This window comes from Crinia signifera, chromosome 9 (assembly GCF_055691185.1).
Source record: "Crinia signifera chromosome 9, ASM5569118v1, whole genome shotgun sequence".
NCBI classification, from domain to species: domain Eukaryota; kingdom Metazoa; phylum Chordata; class Amphibia; order Anura; family Myobatrachidae; genus Crinia; species Crinia signifera.
In genome coordinates this window covers 164,191,063-164,209,376 of record NC_139225.1, presented here as the reverse complement: position 1 = coordinate 164,209,376, position 18,314 = coordinate 164,191,063, and the positions used below count along the sequence as shown (strand labels likewise).

General features: G+C 50.4%; 2 protein-coding genes across 3 annotated transcripts in view; both read left to right on the top strand.

The window, feature by feature from the left end:
* The first annotated feature begins 2,491 nt into the window (after positions 1-2,491).
* LOC146036386 (connector enhancer of kinase suppressor of ras 2-like) overlaps positions 2,492-18,314 on the top strand; it is a 410,449-nt gene continuing 394,626 nt past the window's right edge. For both annotated transcript variants that reach the window (XM_083160369.1, XM_083160368.1), the window contains exon 1: positions 2,492-2,797. In XM_083160369.1, coding sequence (XP_083016495.1) covers positions 2,734-2,797 — 64 coding nt within the window. In that variant the 5' untranslated portion in view covers positions 2,492-2,733. The remainder of the gene's footprint in view (positions 2,798-18,314) is intronic.
* On the top strand, positions 11,207-18,123 carry LOC146036470 (uncharacterized). Its single transcript, XM_083160464.1, has 4 exons — positions 11,207-11,392; positions 12,739-13,212; positions 13,291-14,225; positions 16,806-18,123. Exons 1-3 carry the CDS (start codon positions 11,207-11,209, stop codon positions 14,107-14,109), a joined length of 1,479 nt encoding a protein of 492 aa, XP_083016590.1. The 3' UTR covers positions 14,110-14,225; positions 16,806-18,123.

The window sequence follows — 18,314 nt, the reverse complement described above, 5'->3', positions numbered from 1 at the left end:
TCCCCGTCCCTGGTGTATTATCCCCGTCCCTGGTACAGATTCTGGTGTATTATCCCCGTCCCTGGTGTATTATCCCCGTCCCTGGTACGGATCCTGGTGTATTATCCCCGTCCCTGGTGTATTATCCCCGTCCCTGGTGTATTATCCCCATCCCTGGTACGGATGCTGGTGTATTATCACAGTCCCTGGTGTTTTATCCCCGTCCCTGGTACTGATCCTGGTGTATTATCCCCATCCCTGGTGTATTATCCCCGTCCCTGGTGTATTGTCCCCATTCCTGGTGCATTATCCCCATCCCTGGTACGGATCCTGGTGTATTATCACCGTCCCTGGTGTATTGTCCCTGGTGTATTATCCCCGTCCCTGGTACGGATCCTGGTGTATTATCCCCGTCCCTGGTGTATTATCCCCATCCCTGGTACGGATCCTGGTGTATTATCCCCGTCCCTGGTGTATTATCCCCGTCCCTGGTACGGATCCTGGTGTATTATCCCCGTCCCTGGTGTATTATCACCGTCCCTGGTGTATTGTCCTCATCCCTGGTGTATTATCACCGTCCCTGGTGTTTTATCCCCATCCCTGGTACAGATCCTGGTGTATTATCCCCATGCCTGGTACGGATCATGGTGTATTATCCCCATCCCTGGTGTATTGTCCCCATCCCTGGTGCATTATCCCCATCCCTGGTACGGATCCTGGTGTATTATCCCCATCCCTGGTGTATTATCCCCGTCCCTGGTACGGATCCTGGTGTATTATCCCCATCCCTGGTGTATTATCCCCGTCCCTGGTACAGATTCTGGTGTATTATCCCCGTCCCTGGTGTATTGTCCCCATCCCTGGTGCATTATCCCCATCCCTGGTACGGATCCTGGTGTATTATCCCCATCCCTGGTGTATTATCCCCGTCCCTGGTACAGATTCTGGTGTATTATCCCCGTCCCTGGTGTATTGTCCCCGTCCCTGGTGTATTATCCCCGTCCCTGGTACGGATCCTGGTGTATTATCCCCGTCCCTGGTGTATTATCCCCGTCCCTGGTACAGATTCTGGTGTATTATCCCCGTCCCTGGTGTATTATCCCCATCCCTGGTGTATTATCACCGTCCCTGGTACGGATCTTGGTGTATTATCCCCGTCCCTGGTGTATTATTCCCGTCCCTGGTACGGATCCTGGTGTATGTTCCCTGTCCCTGGTGTATTGTCCCCGTCCCTGGTGTATTGTCCCCTTCCCTGGTGTATTGTCCCCGTCCCTGGTACAGATCATGGTGTATTATCCCCGTCCCTGGTGTATGATCCCCGTCCCTGGTGTATTGTCCCCATCCCTGGTGTATTGTCCCCATCCCTGGTGTATTGTCCCCGTCCCTGGTGTATTATCCCCGTCCCTGGTACGGATCCTGGTGTATTATCCCCGTCCCTGGTGTATTATCAGCACTTAGGTCATGGGTTCAATACCCACCATGGCCCTAACTGTGCGGAGTTTGTATATTCTCCCCGTACTTGCGTGGGTTTCCTCCGGGTACTCCGGTTTCCTCCCACAATCCAAAAATATACTGCTAGGCTAATTTGGCTCCCAACAAAATTAACCCTAGAATGTCTGTGTGTGCGTGTACATGTGGTAGGGAATATAGATTGTAAGCTTCACTGGGGCAGGGACTGATGTGAATGGTCAAATATTCTCTGTAAAGCGCTGCGGAATCTGTGTGCGCTATATAAGAAACTGCTAATAAATAAATAAATAAATATTATCCCCGTCCCTGGTGTATTATCCCCATCCCTGGTGTATTATCCCCGTCCCTGGTACAGATTCTGGTGTATTATCCCCGTCCCTGGTACGGATCCTGGTTAATTATCCCCGTCCCTGGTGTATTGTCCCCGTCCCTGGTGTATTGTCCCCGTCCCTGGTGTATTGTCCCCGTCCCTGGTGTATTGTCCCCGTCTCTGGTGTATTATCCCTGTCCCTGGTGTATTGTCCCCGTCCCTGGTGTATTATCCCCGTCCCTGGTGTATTATCCCCGTCTCTGGTACAGATCCTGGTGTATTATCCCCATCCCTTGTGTATTATCCCCGTCCCTGGTGTATTGTCCCCGTCCCTGGTGTATTATCCCCGTCCCTGGTACAGATCATGGTGTATTATCCCCATCCCTGGTACAGATCCTGGTGTATCGTCTCTCCTGCAATTTACACTGAAATAAAGAACAACTTCTCACGTGTGCTCAGCGACGAGCTACCTTAACCCCCTAAATGCCAGTGGTGCCCGTGGCTATGTGTGTTAGAGGGGTGTATAAAGGGGGCAGCGGGATGTAATTTATGCTGTTCTATAAATAGACATTGGAGGGTAACCTCAATCCCTTGAAGTTCCCCTATTCAACTTCACTGACAATGGGCAAGTGCTTGTGTGAGAGCTGTGGTCCCCCCACCCCTGTGCCCGTCTGCTGCCCCTGATCTCCGGCGAAGCCCTGGCAGAGCGCTGCGATGGGGCATATGTACACAGCTATACTGTAATGCAGCATTCCCCTGCTTCCAGTATGTGGCAGGCTGTGTGCAGTGGGGGAGGTGCTAGTGCTGATCAGCCAGTGTCATATTATACATTACTGAATCAGTGCAGGCGAATCCTGGAGGGAGACGGCTACATCTTGGCGTTAGACCCCAGCCATGCTCTGAGAAGGCTGCACCATATACCATAGCCCTGCATTGCTCTATCCATCTGGGTGACTCACGGACTGCATGTGGGAATGGCTCTGGTCATGGAACCTATTAGCAAGTGGAGCCCCAAGCAGGTGGTGGACTGGATGAAAGGTAGGGTGCCATTTACTCCTCTATGCATGGAGCTGCCGGGGAGGGTATATACTATGTGGTACAGTATGAGGATACAGGGAGATGCTGGGCTATATATATATATATATATCTGTGCAGTGCCTGGCAGGTGTGTGTGTGTGTGTGAGTGTGGGGGGGGGGGGATCTCATGTGCTGCCCACAATCCTCTGCTGTGTTACACACTACTAGCACCCTGGACAGCTCCTGCTGCTGCCTCCCCGTATACTGGGTGCACAGTGCCTGCTGCTGCTGCTGCCTCCCAATATACTGGGTGCACAGTGCCTGCTCCTGCTGCTGCCTCCCCGTATACTGGGTGCACAGTGCCTGCTCCTGCCTCCCCGCATACTGGGTGCACAGTGCCTGCTGCTGCCTCCCCGTATACTGGGTGCACAGTGCCTGCTCCTGCTGCTGCCTCCCCGTATACTGGGTGCACAGTGCCTGCTCCTGCTGCTGCCTCCCCTTATACTGGGTACACAGTGCCTGCTCCTGCTGCTGCCTCCCCGCATACTGGGTGCACAGTGCCTGCTCCTGCTGCTGCCTCCCCGTATACTGGGTGCACAGTGCCTGCTCCTGCTGCTGCCAGCCCGTATACTGGGTGCACAGTGCCTGCTCCTGCTGCTGCCAGCCCGTATACTGGGTGCACAGTGCCTGCTGCTGCCTCCCCGTATACTGGGTGCATAGTGCCTGCTCCTGCTGCTGCCTCCCCGTATACTGGGTGCACAGTGCCCGCTGCCCCCCCCCCCGTATACTGGGTGCACAGTGCCTGCTCCTGCCTCCCTGTATACTGGGTGCACGGTGCCTGCTGCTGCCTCCCTGTATACTGGGTGCACTGTGCCTGCTCCTGCCTCCCTGTATACTGGGTGCACAGTGCCTGCTGCTACCTCCCCGTATACTGGGTGCACAGTGCCTGCTCCTGCTGCTGCCTCCCCGTATACTGGGTGCACAGTGCCTGCTCCTGCCTCCCCGTATACTGGGTGCACAGTGCCTGCTCCTGCTGCTGCCTCCCCGTATACTGGGTGCACAGTGCCTGCTCCTGCTGCTGCCTCCCCGTAAACTGGGTGCACAGTGCCTGCTCCTGCTGCTGCCTCCCCGTATACTGGGTGCACAGTGCCTGCTCCTGCCTCCCCGTATACTGGGTGCACAGTGCCTGCTCCTGCTGCTGCCTCCCCGTATACTGGGTGCACAGTGCCTGCTCCTGCTGCTGCCTCCCAGTATACTGGGTGCACAGTGCCTGCTGCTGCCTCCCCGTATACTGGGTGCACAGTGCCTGCTCCTGCTGCTGCCTCCCCATATACTGGGTGCACAGTGCCTGCTGCTGCCTCCCCGTATACTGGGTGCACAGTGCCTGCTCCTGCTGCTGCCTCCCCATATACTGGGTGCACAGTTCCTGCTGCTGCCTCCCCGTATACTGGGTACCAGTGGCGTAAGTGCGTAAGTTCATCCCAATTGCCCGGAGGCAAGATAAGTATTGGTGCCACCCCCCCCCCCCCTCAAATAGCTCATTCAGTAAGGTGTATGTCTCCAGTAAGGTCATGGGATCTAATACAGGTTGTGACACTTGCAAAAATGATGTTAGAAGGGGGAGTCAGCCACATTAACAATATCAACGGCTTTCAATTAACTGATTCAAATTCGAAGAGGAGGAGGAGAGGTGCCCCCTTGGGATCAGGAGCCCGGCGGCAGATGACTCCATTGCCTCCCAGGGTTCTGCCTCTGCTGGGTGCACAGTGCCTGCTGCTGCCTCCCCGTATACTGGGTACACAGTGCCTGCTCCTGCTGCTGCCTCCCCGTATACTGGGTGCACAGTGCCTGCTGCTGCCTCCCCGTATACTGGGTGCACAGTGCCTGCTCCTGCTGCTGCCTCCCCGTATACTGGGTGCACAGTGCCTGCTCCTGCCTCCCAGTATACTGGGTGCACAGTGCCTGCTGCTGCCTCCCCGTATACTGGGTGCACAGTGCCTGCTCCTGCTGCTGCCTCCCAGTATACTGGGTGCACAGTGCCTGCTGCTGCCTCCCCGTATACTGGGTGCACAGTGCCTGCTGCCCCCCCCCCCGTATACTGGGTGCACAGTGCCTGCTGCTGACACCCACCATATAATGGGTGCACAGTGCCCGCTGCTGCCTCCTAGTATACTGAGTGCACAGTGCCTGCTGCCTCCCCGTATACTGGGTGCAAAGTGCCTGCTGCTGCCCCCCCCATATACTGGGTGCACAGTGCCTGCTGCTGCCTCCCCGTATACTGGGTGCACAGTGCCTGCTGCCCCCCCCCCCCCGTATACTGGGTGCACAGTGCTTGCTGCTGACACCCACCATATAATGGGTGCACAGTGCCCGCTGCTGCCTCCTAGTATACTGAGTGCACAGTGCCTGCTGCCTCCCCGTATACTGGGTGCAAAGTGCCTGCTGCTGCCCCCCCCATATACTGGGTGCACAGTGCCTGCTGCTGACCCCCCCCATATACTGGGTGCACAGTGCCTGCTGCTGCCTCCCCATATACTGGGTGCACAGTGCCTGCTGCTGCCTTCCCATATACTGGGTGCACAGTGCCTGCTGCTGCCTTCCCGTATACTGGGTGCACAGCGCCTGCTGCTGCATTCCCGTATACTGGGTGCACAGCGCCTGCTGCTGCCTTCCCGTATACTGGGGGCACAGCGGTGGGAAAGATATTGCAGCGCTCGTTTGTTTTAATGATTCATCCAAATATAATAATAAATCAAATTTAATATATAATACATGAAATACAATAACAATAAAATCAAATTGGGGACCTGTCTGTAAAACGTAACCAGCTCTGGTTAATCCCAGCACGATTGGAGAGTGAGATTGAGGGATCGCTGGAGGTGTCCCAGTCCTACTTGGGACTTACTGGCTTGTGGGGATCCTCTCTAAAGTGAGTTTGTATTCATGGGGAAGGTACTGCAATTTGTAATCCCAAAATGCCCCACTGTAAGCTCCCCTGTCCAGGAAGGACTTGTGTGGGGGATCCTGCTGTAAAGTGCACTGTGCTTGAAATAAAGTGCTCCAAGTGTTGGGAAGAGGGGAATGGTAAAGTCCAGAGAATTCAGCAGGTGCAGGGCAAATTGTCCTTGACAGGTCCAACTGGATCACCAACGCGTTTCGCTGTCACTTGAAGAACTGCTTCTTCCCCATATACTGGGTGCAAAGTGCCTGCTTCTTCCTCATATACTGGGTGCAGGGCCGGATTAAGGGGGGGGGGGGGGCGAGGGCTTAATCTATCCCTGACTGGGTGCACAGTGCCTGCTGCTGCATCCCCATATACTGGGTGCACAGTGCCTGCTGCCTCCCTGTATACTGGGTGAACAGTGCCTGCTGCCTCCCCGTGTATTGGGTGCACAGCCTTCCCGTATACTGGGTGCACAGTGCCTGCTGCCTCTCCGTATACTGGGTGCACAGTGCCTGCTGCCTCCCCGTATACTGGGTGCACAGTGCCTGCTGCCTTTTCGTATACTGGGTGCACAGTGCCTGCTGCCTCCCCGTATACTGGGTGCACAGTGCCTGCTGCCTCCCCGTATACTGGATGCACAGTGCCTACTGCCTCGCCGTATACTGGGTGCACAGTGCCTGCTGCCTCGCCGTATACTGGGTGCACAGTGCCTGCTGCCTCCCCCTATACTGGGTGCACAGTGCCTGCTGCCTCCCCGTATACTGGGTGCACAGTGCCTGCTGCCTCCCCGTGTACTGGGTGCACAGTGCCTGCTGCCTCCCCGTGTATTGGGTGCACAGCCTTCCCGTATACTGGGTGCACAGTGCCTGCTGCCTCTCCGTATACTGGGTGCACAGTGCCTGCTGCCTTCCCATATACTGAGTGCACAGTGCCTGCTGCCTTCCCATATACTGAGTGCACAGTGCCTGCTACCTCCCTGTATACTGGGTGCACAGTGCCTGCTACCTCCCCGTATACTGGGTGCACAGTGCCTGCTGTCTCCCTGTATACTGGGTGCACAGTGCCTGCTGCCTCCCTGTATACTGGGTGCACAGTGCCTGCTGCCTCCCCGTATACTGGGTGCACAGTGCCTGCTGCCTTTTCGTATACTGGGTGCACAGTGCCTGCTGCCTTCCTGTATACTGGGTGCACAGTGCCTGCTGCCTCTCTGTATACTGGGTGCACAGTGCCTTCTGCCTCCCCGTATACTGGGTGCACAGTGCCTGCTGCCTCCCCGTATACTGGGTGCACAGTGCCTGCTGCCTTCCCGTATACTGGGAGCACAGTGGCTGCTGGCAGGTTATAGCTGGCACAACCTCCGCACAGTTTATGTCACACATCATATTGTAATTCCTGCTGCCTGCCATTGGCTGATGAGGTGCAAGGGGATCTCCTGCCCTCTCCCACTTACACAGGTCTTGTTGCTGCAGCAGCATGTGCGCGGGTTACAGACGCTGGTGTGTGTGTGTGTGTGATTGCATACAAGTGTACACCATGTGCATGCATGTAATATATGTCTGTATCACAGGCAAATTAACTGTCTGTCTCCTATATCATTATATTAGTATATAGTCATACTTGCCCATACCTCCCAGCATGCCCCTCTCCAGGAGGACACAATGCTCTGTTCCTGCACTTCCCTGGTGATGTATGATTGCCAGCACCTGTGGTGACACCTTTCTTATCAGTTACCTGGCTCCCCACAGGTGCTGGCAATCATACATTATCCATACCTCCCAGCATGCCCCTCTCCAGGAGGACACAATGCTCTGTTCCTGCACTTCCCTGGTGATGTATGATTGCCAGCACCTGTTTTCACAGGTTAATGGATAAGAAAGGTGCTTCACCACAGGTGATGGCAATCATAAATTAATAGAGAAGTCCAGAAACAGAGCAATGTGTCCCTCCTGGAGAGGATCATGTTGGGAGGTATGATACTTGCCTACCTGACCCTCTCCATGAGGGAGAAAATGCTCTGTTCCTGGACTTTCCTGGTATTGTATGATTGCCATCACCTGTGGGGGAGCTAGGTAACTGATAAGGAAGGTGTCACCACAGGTGCTGGCAATCATACATTACCAGGGAAGTCCAGGAACAGAGCATTGTGTCCTCCTGGAGAGGGGCATGCTGGGAGGTATGGATAATGTAGGATTGCCATCACCTGTGGGGAGCTAGGTAACTGATAAGAAAGGTGTCACCACAGGTGATGGCAATCCGACATTACCAGGGAAGCACAGGAACAGAGCATTGTGTCCTCCTGGAGAGAGGCATGCTGGGAGGTATGGATAATGTAGGATTGCCAGCACCTGTGGGGAGCTAGGTAACTGATAAGGAAGGTGTCACCACAGGTGCTGGCAATCATACATTACCAGGGAAGCCCAGGAACAGAGCATTGTGTCCTCCTGGAGAGGGGCATGCTGGGAGGTATGTATAATGTATGATTGCCAGCACCTGTGGGGAGCTAGGTAACTGATAATAAAGGTGTCACCACAGGAGCTGGCAATCATACATTACCAGGGAAGTCCAGGAACAGAGCATGGTGTCCTCCTGGAGAGGGGCATGCTGGGAGGTATGGATAATGTATGATTGCCAGCACCTGTGGGGAGCTAGGTAACTGATAAGAAAGGTGTCACCACAGGTGATGGCAATCATACATTACCAGGGAAGCCCAGGAACAGAGCATTGTGTCCCCCTGGAGAGGGGCATGCTGGGAGGTATGTATAATGTATGATTGCCAGCACCTGTGGGGAGCTAGGTAACTGATAAGAATGGTGTCACCACAGGTGCTGGCAATCATACATTACCAGGGAAGTCCAGGAGCAGAGCATTGTGTCCCCCTGGAGAGGGGAATGCTGGGAGGTATGTATAATGTATGATTGCCAGCACCTGTGGGGAGCTAGGTAACTGATAAGAAAGGTGTCCCTCATCTGCGGGCCATGCAAACTCTCTAGAATCTTATACCTCCCAATTACAGTTGGACAGTCTCGCTAATTTCAGACTGTCCCACTGTACCTAAGGGGGGGCAGAGCTCCCCGGTAACCGCTGAAGAGATGCTGTGTGCATGGCATCTCTTCAGTGCAGGGAGGAGGCATGCCCCCAAAGTGATGAAAATGGGTGTTGCTACACTGGGCCACGCCCACTTTACTGTAGACCACACCCACTTTTTTGTAGCCCACCCCCCGCTCTGGGTCGGACGCGTCCCCGGCGCGGCAGGTCACAATTTGAACCATGCACAAGTTGGGAGGTATGAAATATCCCTGAAAGCAGTTTCAAAAAGTGGGCAAGTATGTATAAAATATATGATGCACGGTTACGTGCAGTGCAGGTGTAATTCCCATCTATAGTAGGAGCAGTGTGTGTGTATATAAAGGTATAAATATATAATATTATAATGTGATATAATTCTATCTGGTGTAAGTGTGGCTATGTGCTGCCTGTACAGTTTGGGGAAATAACATTTATATTTGTAGTTAGTAAGTAGTAGTCATGGTCATGTGATTGTTTATAGTAACATATACCAGGGTTGCCTACCCTCCCAGGTCACCCTCCCGGCCCCACGGAAAGGTGGCCAACCCTCCCGGATTTTGGGGGACCCCCGATCCCCCCCCCCCCCCCCCCCCTGACCGCGGCGTTTAAATTACCTTATGTCTGCAGATCTCCGGGGAGGGGGCGGGGCTAAAGCGTCATAATCGCGTCATTTAGCCCCGCCCCCTCCACGGAGATAGGCAAACGAAGTAACTTTCCTTTGTGGGGGCGGGGCTTAATGATGTCACATTTAAGCCCCGCCCCCGAGCTCCTGCTGAAAGTCTCCTCTCCGGTCTTCTCCAGGAGAGGAGCTTTTAAAAGTCGCCAACCCTGCCATATACTGCTGGAATGTACATTTATACATTGTGTATGATATAACCATCAGTGCCATTCTCCCCATCCATCTCAGCTGTGACCAGGACTTGTTAGCTGCGACCTCTCACCATGTCCATACATCCATACATGTCCCATAGACACACAAATGGGGGAGTTTCTGAGATCTGGGTCATCATTCTAGGGGGGAGGGGGGGGTTATTGACACAGGTCAGCATCTGGGGGAGTTTCTGGGAGTATCCGTATATAAATATCAGGGCCCAGTCTGTTCATCCTGGAGAATATATTATTTGGAAGATGTATTGTGGCAGGGACAGCACCTTTTTTTTTAGAGCAGCAGCAAGACATCTGATGTGATCAGGGTTGGGCTGATTAGCAGCACCTGTGCTCTCCTGATATAAGTGTTTCCAGGGCAGAGGGTAATTGCGCCTGATGGTGATAGGCCGGGGGTGTGGGCTACGGTAGGGAGCACTGGAGCATTCTGAAGAGTGTGAACTATGCTGTGATTACCTGCATGCTGCTTGCTGTAACCATACTCGCCTGTGCTGTGTACCTGGTGTGCTGTGACCTGCTCCAAATAGAGGCCAAGACTTCATCTTACACCGTTACATAGTAGTTAAGGCTGAATAAAGACATGCGTCCTTTAAGTTCGTCCTTTGGATAAAGGGCCTGATTCTGGTTCACTCGCAAAAGCAATTTCTCTCTCTAATGGACAAAACCATGTGCACTGCAGCAGGGAGGGGGCGGGGGGCAGATGTAATATGTGCAGAGAGTTAGATTTGGGTGGGGTTTTACTTCAAACTGATAACTATATTGCAGTGTAAAAATAAAGCAGCCAGTATTTACCCCGCACAGAAACAAAATAACACTGAAATCTAAGGGTAACTTTTAATAGAGTGCAATTTTTAGTAAGGTCTTAAAATCACACCTTTATCGCATTTTCCGAAATCGCCAATTTAATGGGATGCGAATTGCCGGCTGAAAAATGCGATATTGTGCGATATGATGGAAAGTGGCGCAATATTATGACCTGGTCATGTGCGAATTTCTGACCAACCGGAATGCGGTTTCAAACACTACCTTACCAAACAAAACACACACACCTATTGGCCCACCTAAGTCCCCTAGAATATGCATCACACACCCTATAAAGGGGGCTGGTGCCATTTTGACAGGTAGTGAGAAGAGCAGCATGGACGGGAGCGGAAAAAGAGCAAGAGAGACCAGCAGTGAGAGAGGCAGTATGGTGCCAAGGAGGGCAGTGCCAGGGAGGAGGCTGCAATCAGTTACATCAGTACCCAGGATAACTGCCACTCACCGTGAGGGGCAGCAGGAGGACGCAGACATGTTTGTGGTGAACTGGCAGGAGCAGGAGGTGGGAGATGCTGGGCAGGATGAATATGAGGACCCCACAGAGGAGGAGGAGGAGGAGATAGAAGGGGATGCAGGCTCTACCACAGGGTGTACGCCCGGTGGGTGCCATGCGCGTTTTTCTTATGAAGAGAATTCTGCTCTTATCCATGCCATTGTGCCCCTTTACAACCGCTTTATATCATATCAATGATGTAAAGCGGCTTCTCAAAACCAAAATGGCCACTGAAAAAAACCAGGCAAGTCGGACAGGGGGCGGAACCAGCATCAAAGTGACTTACACTTCCTATGAAGAGAAACTAAAAGGCATCATCCCACCCGAGGTCCTTCCCAGCCTACATATCGCAGACAGGCCAGCCTACATATTGCAGACACCGACAGAATGGCATCACCACCACAACCAGGTAAGTGTTGGCATATTTACACAAACCAATAAGCTTTGGGTACTTATGTAGTATCTGGGCTGCCGATTTTTTGATTGTATGCCTTAAGTTAAGGCATACAATCAGATGCGATGCGATGCGATATCGCATCGCATCGCATCGCATCCGATATCGGATGCGATGACCCGATTTTTCCATAGGAATCAATGTTAAAATGATTCCTATGGAAAAATGGGTCCTTTTCATACCCCTACTATCCAAGTGGGCATGGAGTTGGATATAAACCTGTGGCGAGCGTAGCGAGCCACCGAGCCCGAAGCGTGGCGAGCGAAGCGAGCCCCGCGAGGGGACGGTATTCGTCCCCTCGCGGGGCTCGCTTCGCTCGCCACGCTTCGGGCTCGGTGGCTCGCTACGCTCGCCACAGGTTTATATCCAACTCCATGCCCACTTGGATAGTAGGGGTATGAAAAGGACCCATTTTTCCCATTGAATTCCATGTTAAAATGGACTCAGTCCATTTTAACATTGATTCCTATGGAAAAATCGGGTCATCGCATCGCATCGCATCGAATCGCATGGTCGCATGCGATGCGATGCGATCTCCCGATCCGACCCGATTTTGAAATCGGCAGCCCAGATACTACATAAGTACCAAGCTTTGTAATGTCAGATATATGTAATGCAGTGTTGGTATGTTTTATACAATATAGTGCTGCTGCAGCACTACATATCCCAGCAAGGTGACCTCATTTAAAGCTAATATTCATAATAGAGGTTTTGGGGGCATGCTGGGTCATGTAGTTCATAATAATTCCTGTAACAGTGTACAAACACACTATATATATACAGTACACAGCGTGCAGCCAGGATTCACAAGCTGCAGGTGAGTAATTCCTGTAACAATGTACAAACACACTATATATATACAGTACACAGCGTGCAGCCAGGATTCACAAGCTGCAGGTGAGTAATTCCTGTAACAATGTACAAACACACTATTAATATGTACAGTACACAGCGTGTAGCCAGGATTCACAAGCTGCAGGGGATTAATTCCTGTAACAATGTACAAACACACTATATCAGTGGTTCCCAAACTGTGCGCCTAGGCTCCCTGGGGTGCCTTGGGACACTTGCAGGGGTGCCTCGGGTTGGTCGTCCAGGACCAATTCAAATTATTTATGATCAATTATTTCTGAATAAAACCAGTGCTGGTGGCTGCCAATCATAAAATGTGTACAATCAGAACCAAATCCTGCCCTTTACCACATAGCTGAACCTAAGAAGCACATATAAACACAATCTACTTAATTTGATATATGTTTTTTGGGGCCTAGGGGTGCCGTGGAAAAAATCTGATACTCTAGGGTGCCGTGATTAGAAAAAGATTGGGAACCCCTGCACTATATATATACAGTACACAGCATGTAGCCAGGATTCACAAGCTGCAGGGGAGTAATTCCTGTAACAATGTACAAACATACTATATATACAGTACACAGCGTGTAGCCAGGATTCACAAGCTGCAGGTGAGTAATTCCTGTAACAATGTACAAACACACTATATATACAGTACACAGCGTGCAGCCAGGATTCACAAGCTGCAGGAGAGTAATTCCTGTAACAATGTACAAACACAATATATATACAGTACACAGCGTGTAGCCAGGATTCACAAGCTGCAGGGGAGTAATTCCTGTAACAATGTACAAACACACTATATATACAGTACACAGCGTGCAGCCAGGATTCACAAGCTGCAGGTGAGTAATTCCTGTAACAATGTAGAAACACACTATATATACAGTACACAGCGTGTAGCCAGGATTCACAAGCTGCAGGTGAGTAATTCCTGTAACAGTGTACAAACACACTATATATACATTACACAGCGTGTAGCCAGGATTCACAAGCTACAGGTGAGTAATTCCTGTAACAATGTACAAACACACTATATATACAGTACACAGCGTGCAGCCAGGATTCACAAGCTGCAGGGGAGTAATTCCTGTAACAATGTACAAACACAATATATATACAGTACACAGCGTGTAGCCAGGATTTACAAGCTGCAGGGGAGTAATTCCTGTAACAGTGTACAAACACACTATATATACAGTACACAGCGTGTAGCCAGGATTCACAAGCTGCAGGTGAGTAATTCCTGTAACAATGTACAAACACACTATATATACAGTACACAGCGTGCAGCCAGGATTCACAAGCTGCAGGAGAGTAATTCCTGTAACAATGTACAAACACAATATATATACAGTACACAGCGTGTAGCCAGGATTCACAAGCTGCAGGTGAGTAATTCCTGTAACAGTGTACAAACACACTATATATACATTACACAGCGTGTAGCCAGGATTCACAAGCTACAGGTGAGTAATTCCTGTAACAATGTAGAAACACACTATATATACAGTACACAGCGTGTAGCCAGGATTCACAAGCTGCAGGTGAGTAATTCCTGTAACAGTGTACAAACACACTATATATACATTACACAGCGTGTAGCCAGGATTCACAAGCTACAGGTGAGTAATTCCTGTAACAATGTACAAACACACTATATATACATTACACAGCGTGTAGCCAGGATTCACAAGCTACAGGTGAGTAATTCCTGTAACAATGTACAAACACACTATATATACAGTACACAGCGTGTAGTCAGGATTCACAAGCTGCAGGGGAGTAATTCCTGTAACAATGTACAAACACACTATTAATATGTACACAGCGTGCAGCCAGGATTCACAAGCTGCAGGTGAGTAATTCCTGTAACAATGTAGAAACACACTATATATACAGTACACAGCGTGTAGCCAGGATTCACAAGCTGCAGGTGAGTAATTCCTGTAACAGTGTACAAACACACTATATATACATTACACAGCGTGTAGCCAGGATTCACAAGCTAGAGGTGAGTAATTCCTGTAACAATGTACAAACACACTATATATATACAGTACACAGCGTGCAGCCAGGATTCACAAGCTGCAGGTGAGTAATTCCTGTAACAATGTACAAACACAATATATATACAGTACACAGCGTGTAGCCAGGATTCACAAGCTGCAGGGGAGTAATTCCTGTAACAGTGTACAAACACACTATATATACAGTACACAGCATGTAGCCAGGACTCACAAGCTGCAGGTGAGTAATTCCTGTAACAATGTACAAACACACTATATATACAGTACACAGCGTGCAGCCAGGATTCACAAGCTGCAGGTGAGTAATTCCTGTAACAATGTACAAACACACTATATATACAGTACACAGCGTGTAGCCAGGATTCACAAGCTGCAGGGGAGTAATTCCTGTAACAATGTACAAACACACTATTAATATGTACACAAGCATGCAACAGTCAAAGGCATCGAGAACACAACAATATCACCAGACAATATCACCAGACAATATTTATCTTCAGTTTAGCTACATCTGCCCCATTAAGAGAAGTCAGAGAGAGAGAGAGAGGGAGAGAGGGTACTTGTGTATTATCACGGCACCCGTTACGTAGTTAGCGTAGCGTCCCTGTCAGAATCGGCGTAGTGTTCCCGTGGCCAGCGTAGTCAGTGTGTTCGTGGCCAGCCATAGCTTACGTAGTTAGCGTAGTCAGTCAGCGCTTATTACATTGTGTGGGAACCATTGACCATTTTAACCTGCCTGACATGACAGGTGTGAATGTGTTCCTGAAACACCCCCACAATGCATGCCAGCCCGAAGCGTACTGAGCGGACACGGTACGCATCCTCACATCCTTTTCATACCCCCACTATCCACGTCGGTGTGGAGTTGATTTTATAAAATGTGGTGAGTGGATGCGGAATACACGTCAGGTAATCCGCGTGCATTCGCCACACTTTATAAAATCAACTCCTCGCCAACGTGGATAGTGGGGGTATGAAAAGGTTGGGAGGATGCGGGGCTCGCCAGGCTTCGGGCTGGCGTGGATAGTGGGGGTTTGAAATGAAGGCCTTTTGCAAGTTTGTAACATGGAGCACTGGCAAATGCGTCCTTTATAGTGCATGAGACTCACTTGTGCACCGCCCCCCCCCCTTTGTGCAGGGGACGCAAGCGCTACCGAACCCCTAACCCTGTCCGTCTCCCAGAAGCGGACACAGGAAGGGTTGTTGTACCCTGCTGCAATAATTACTGAGACGCAGGAGCGTCTGAGACACACCTGCGTCTCAGACAGATGGAGCGCCTCTCCGCTGGGGTGGGAGAGAAGGATGACAGTAAGGGAAGGGGAATGAGTGTGAGAGAGGGGGAGAGAAGAGAGAGATCATTGGTACAAGTGTGTAGGGAGCAGCATACAGATCCACATGACCTTCTCTGTGTGTCCCGGCTCCTGTGAGTTGTGCCATGCGGGTCGGCTGTTTAAAAATCACATAAAGGTCAGGGAGGGGGCGTGTGCCTTGGCGCCCCCCCACCCCCCCCAAAAAAAACAATCTTCCGCTTTCTCGGTCACTCAACGGTTAGGTCTAAATTGTAGTGGAGTAAAGGACCTCCTGACGAGAGGGGGTGGAGAGAGGAGGAGCAAGGTCAGAAGAAGGGTCCCAAATGGACCCTCGCGGGCTCGCTTTGCTCGCCACGCTTTGGGCACGGTGGCTCGCTACGCTCGCCCCCTGGTTACTAAAGGCAACCAGTGGTGGTGTGGATAGTGAAAGAGTAAGCCCCACGGCCTTGCTCCTCCCCCTGGGCGTGGAATTCCTTTAGCCCACTACCGTCACTCAACACAAACCTGTTTCGCTCAAACATGCACATCTCTTAAGTTAACGCCTACAAACATCCACACGCCTGTTTCACTGAAAACACACATGCAGCACACATGTGCAACATTGCAGAAACTGAAAGTAAACTAAAGGTCCCAGCAGCCCTGAGCTTCCTGCAGCAAGGGCTGCTGGGAGCTGTAGTTTATTTTCATTTTCTTTACTGTGGTGCACCTGGTTATAATTCTCTATAATCTCAATGTCTCCATTGCCTCCGGGAGTGATGCCACTGCACAGCCCATTACTCCAACACTATATTATCAATAATAAGTGCCACGGGCACAAGATATTTCTACATCACATCATGTAAAAGGGCAGTACGGATGGTGTAATGGTTGATTAACACCATGGCTCTAACTGTGTGGAGTTTGTATATTCTCCCCGTACTTGCGTGGGTTTCCTCTGGGTAATCCGGTTTCCTCCCACAATCCAAAAATATACTGGTAGTTTATTGTCTCCCAACAAATTAACCCTAGAATGTCTGTGTGCGTGTACATGTGGTAGGGGATATAGGGTTACAGCATCTGGTTTAGAGTATCCCACCCATGGTGATGTTAAATAAACAGTATAAAGTAGTTTTTGTAATCTGCATATCCCAACATTGTCCCATCGTAATGTATTTACCAATGTCCTCATATTCACAGGGACATTAATGCATCCAGTGCAGCCACAAGTGATGGAGGGCGATGAAGAAATCTCTATGGAGACAGTCGAAACCTTTGAACCTATGGAAGAAGCAACACAGACTGCCGTTATGCCAAGCATGAGGCCACCCCAAAGCACCCACTTACCCAACCAGCCCCTACTGCCAATGAATTAGCTAGATCTATAGACACATTTAAAAACAAGCAGGTTGAGTGTATGGCTAACCAAGCCAACCAGGTGCAGAACATGCGAGGCTGTGTACACAATATGTGCCAGCAATTGTGTAAGGTGGCTAACACTGTCCGCGTAACTGCTGGCACCATCTATAGCCGACTATCGGAGATCAAGGGCACAAACTGATTCCCTAAGAGCACTCAATGAGGGTGTAGGTGCTCAGACCCAGGCCCTAAGCGCACAAACCACTGCTATGGTATCACTACATACCCAACTTTCCAGCCAATCAGAAAATATCATTATTCCTGGTCCATCAACTATTGGGGGTGGGGGGGGGGGGTCTGTCTTTGTCGGACAATGGTTGATGTGTGCATTTTTTTATACGATAACACTGTTATTTACATGTATATGTGCACCATGTTTTCCTGAGTAAAACTTGTTTGGCCACTGTCACCTGGATTGTCCTGTTAATGTCATTGGTTTACATAATATTGTTGGTATTGTTACATTTGCATATTATTTTTAATAGGTACAAAGGTAAACTACATTCACAATGGCACAATTTGGACATTTTCACACCATATGTACCAGAATCTATGCATGAAAGAATCCAACCGGTATGGCAGAACTTCTCAGGGGTTGTCCCTTAACATTGGGAACAGTAAAAAGGAAAATGTTAGTGTACTTGAACGCATTTCAGTTATTTTTAAATGGAAGTATTTACATGTAAATCATTGCACAAATCCAAATACCCCTCCGCGTACTCCTAACTACCCTAGGTTGGGTAGATTCAGCTTCCTCCATGACTGCTGCAATGCCTTCCTCTGCATAATTGCCTTGGCCCAGGATAATGTTATATAGCATGCAGCAAGCCTGGACGATCATCACTGCTTTTGTAAAGCAGAATTCCTGATCATCTGTCCAAACACCAGAAATTACTTTTCAGCACCCCGAAAGTGCGTTCCACAACACTGCGGGGGGTAATGTGTGCATCATTGCAGCGGTGCTGTGCAGGGCCTTGTGGGTTACGCAGAGGTGTCATGAGCCAAACTAGACACCCATATCCTGAGTCACCTAGAAAATAAATGGGTGTTGGTGTGTGAGGTACCATGTGCACTGCTATGCTGGAGGGTAACACATCACAGTGTTGTTTGTTAAAGATATGTACATTGTAACAGCTTAAGGGCCGGATTCTCTAAAATCCGCAGCCCAGTATCGCCGGCATTCACATTTCTAATGACCTCATATTCTCTAAAATATGCGGTCATTAACGCAAGGGTCAGCTCTTGCGGTAAGAGCTGTCCCTTGTGATGCGGCGCCGTTGCTGGACTTCC

What these genes read in the sequence shown, in the direction of transcription:
- LOC146036470 (XM_083160464.1), top strand. Translation starts at nt 11,207, where the DNA reads ATGGCCACTGAAAAAAACCAGGCAAGTCGGACAGGGGGCGGAACCAGC. An exon ending in GGCATCACCACCACAACCAG is followed by an intron (nt 11,393 to 12,738) that starts GTAAGTGTTGGC and finishes CTGATACTCTAG; the next exon opens with GGTGCCGTGATTAGAAAAAG. An exon ending in CCAGGATTCACAAGCTGCAG is followed by an intron (nt 13,213 to 13,290) that starts GTGAGTAATTCC and finishes CACAAGCTACAG; the next exon opens with GTGAGTAATTCCTGTAACAA.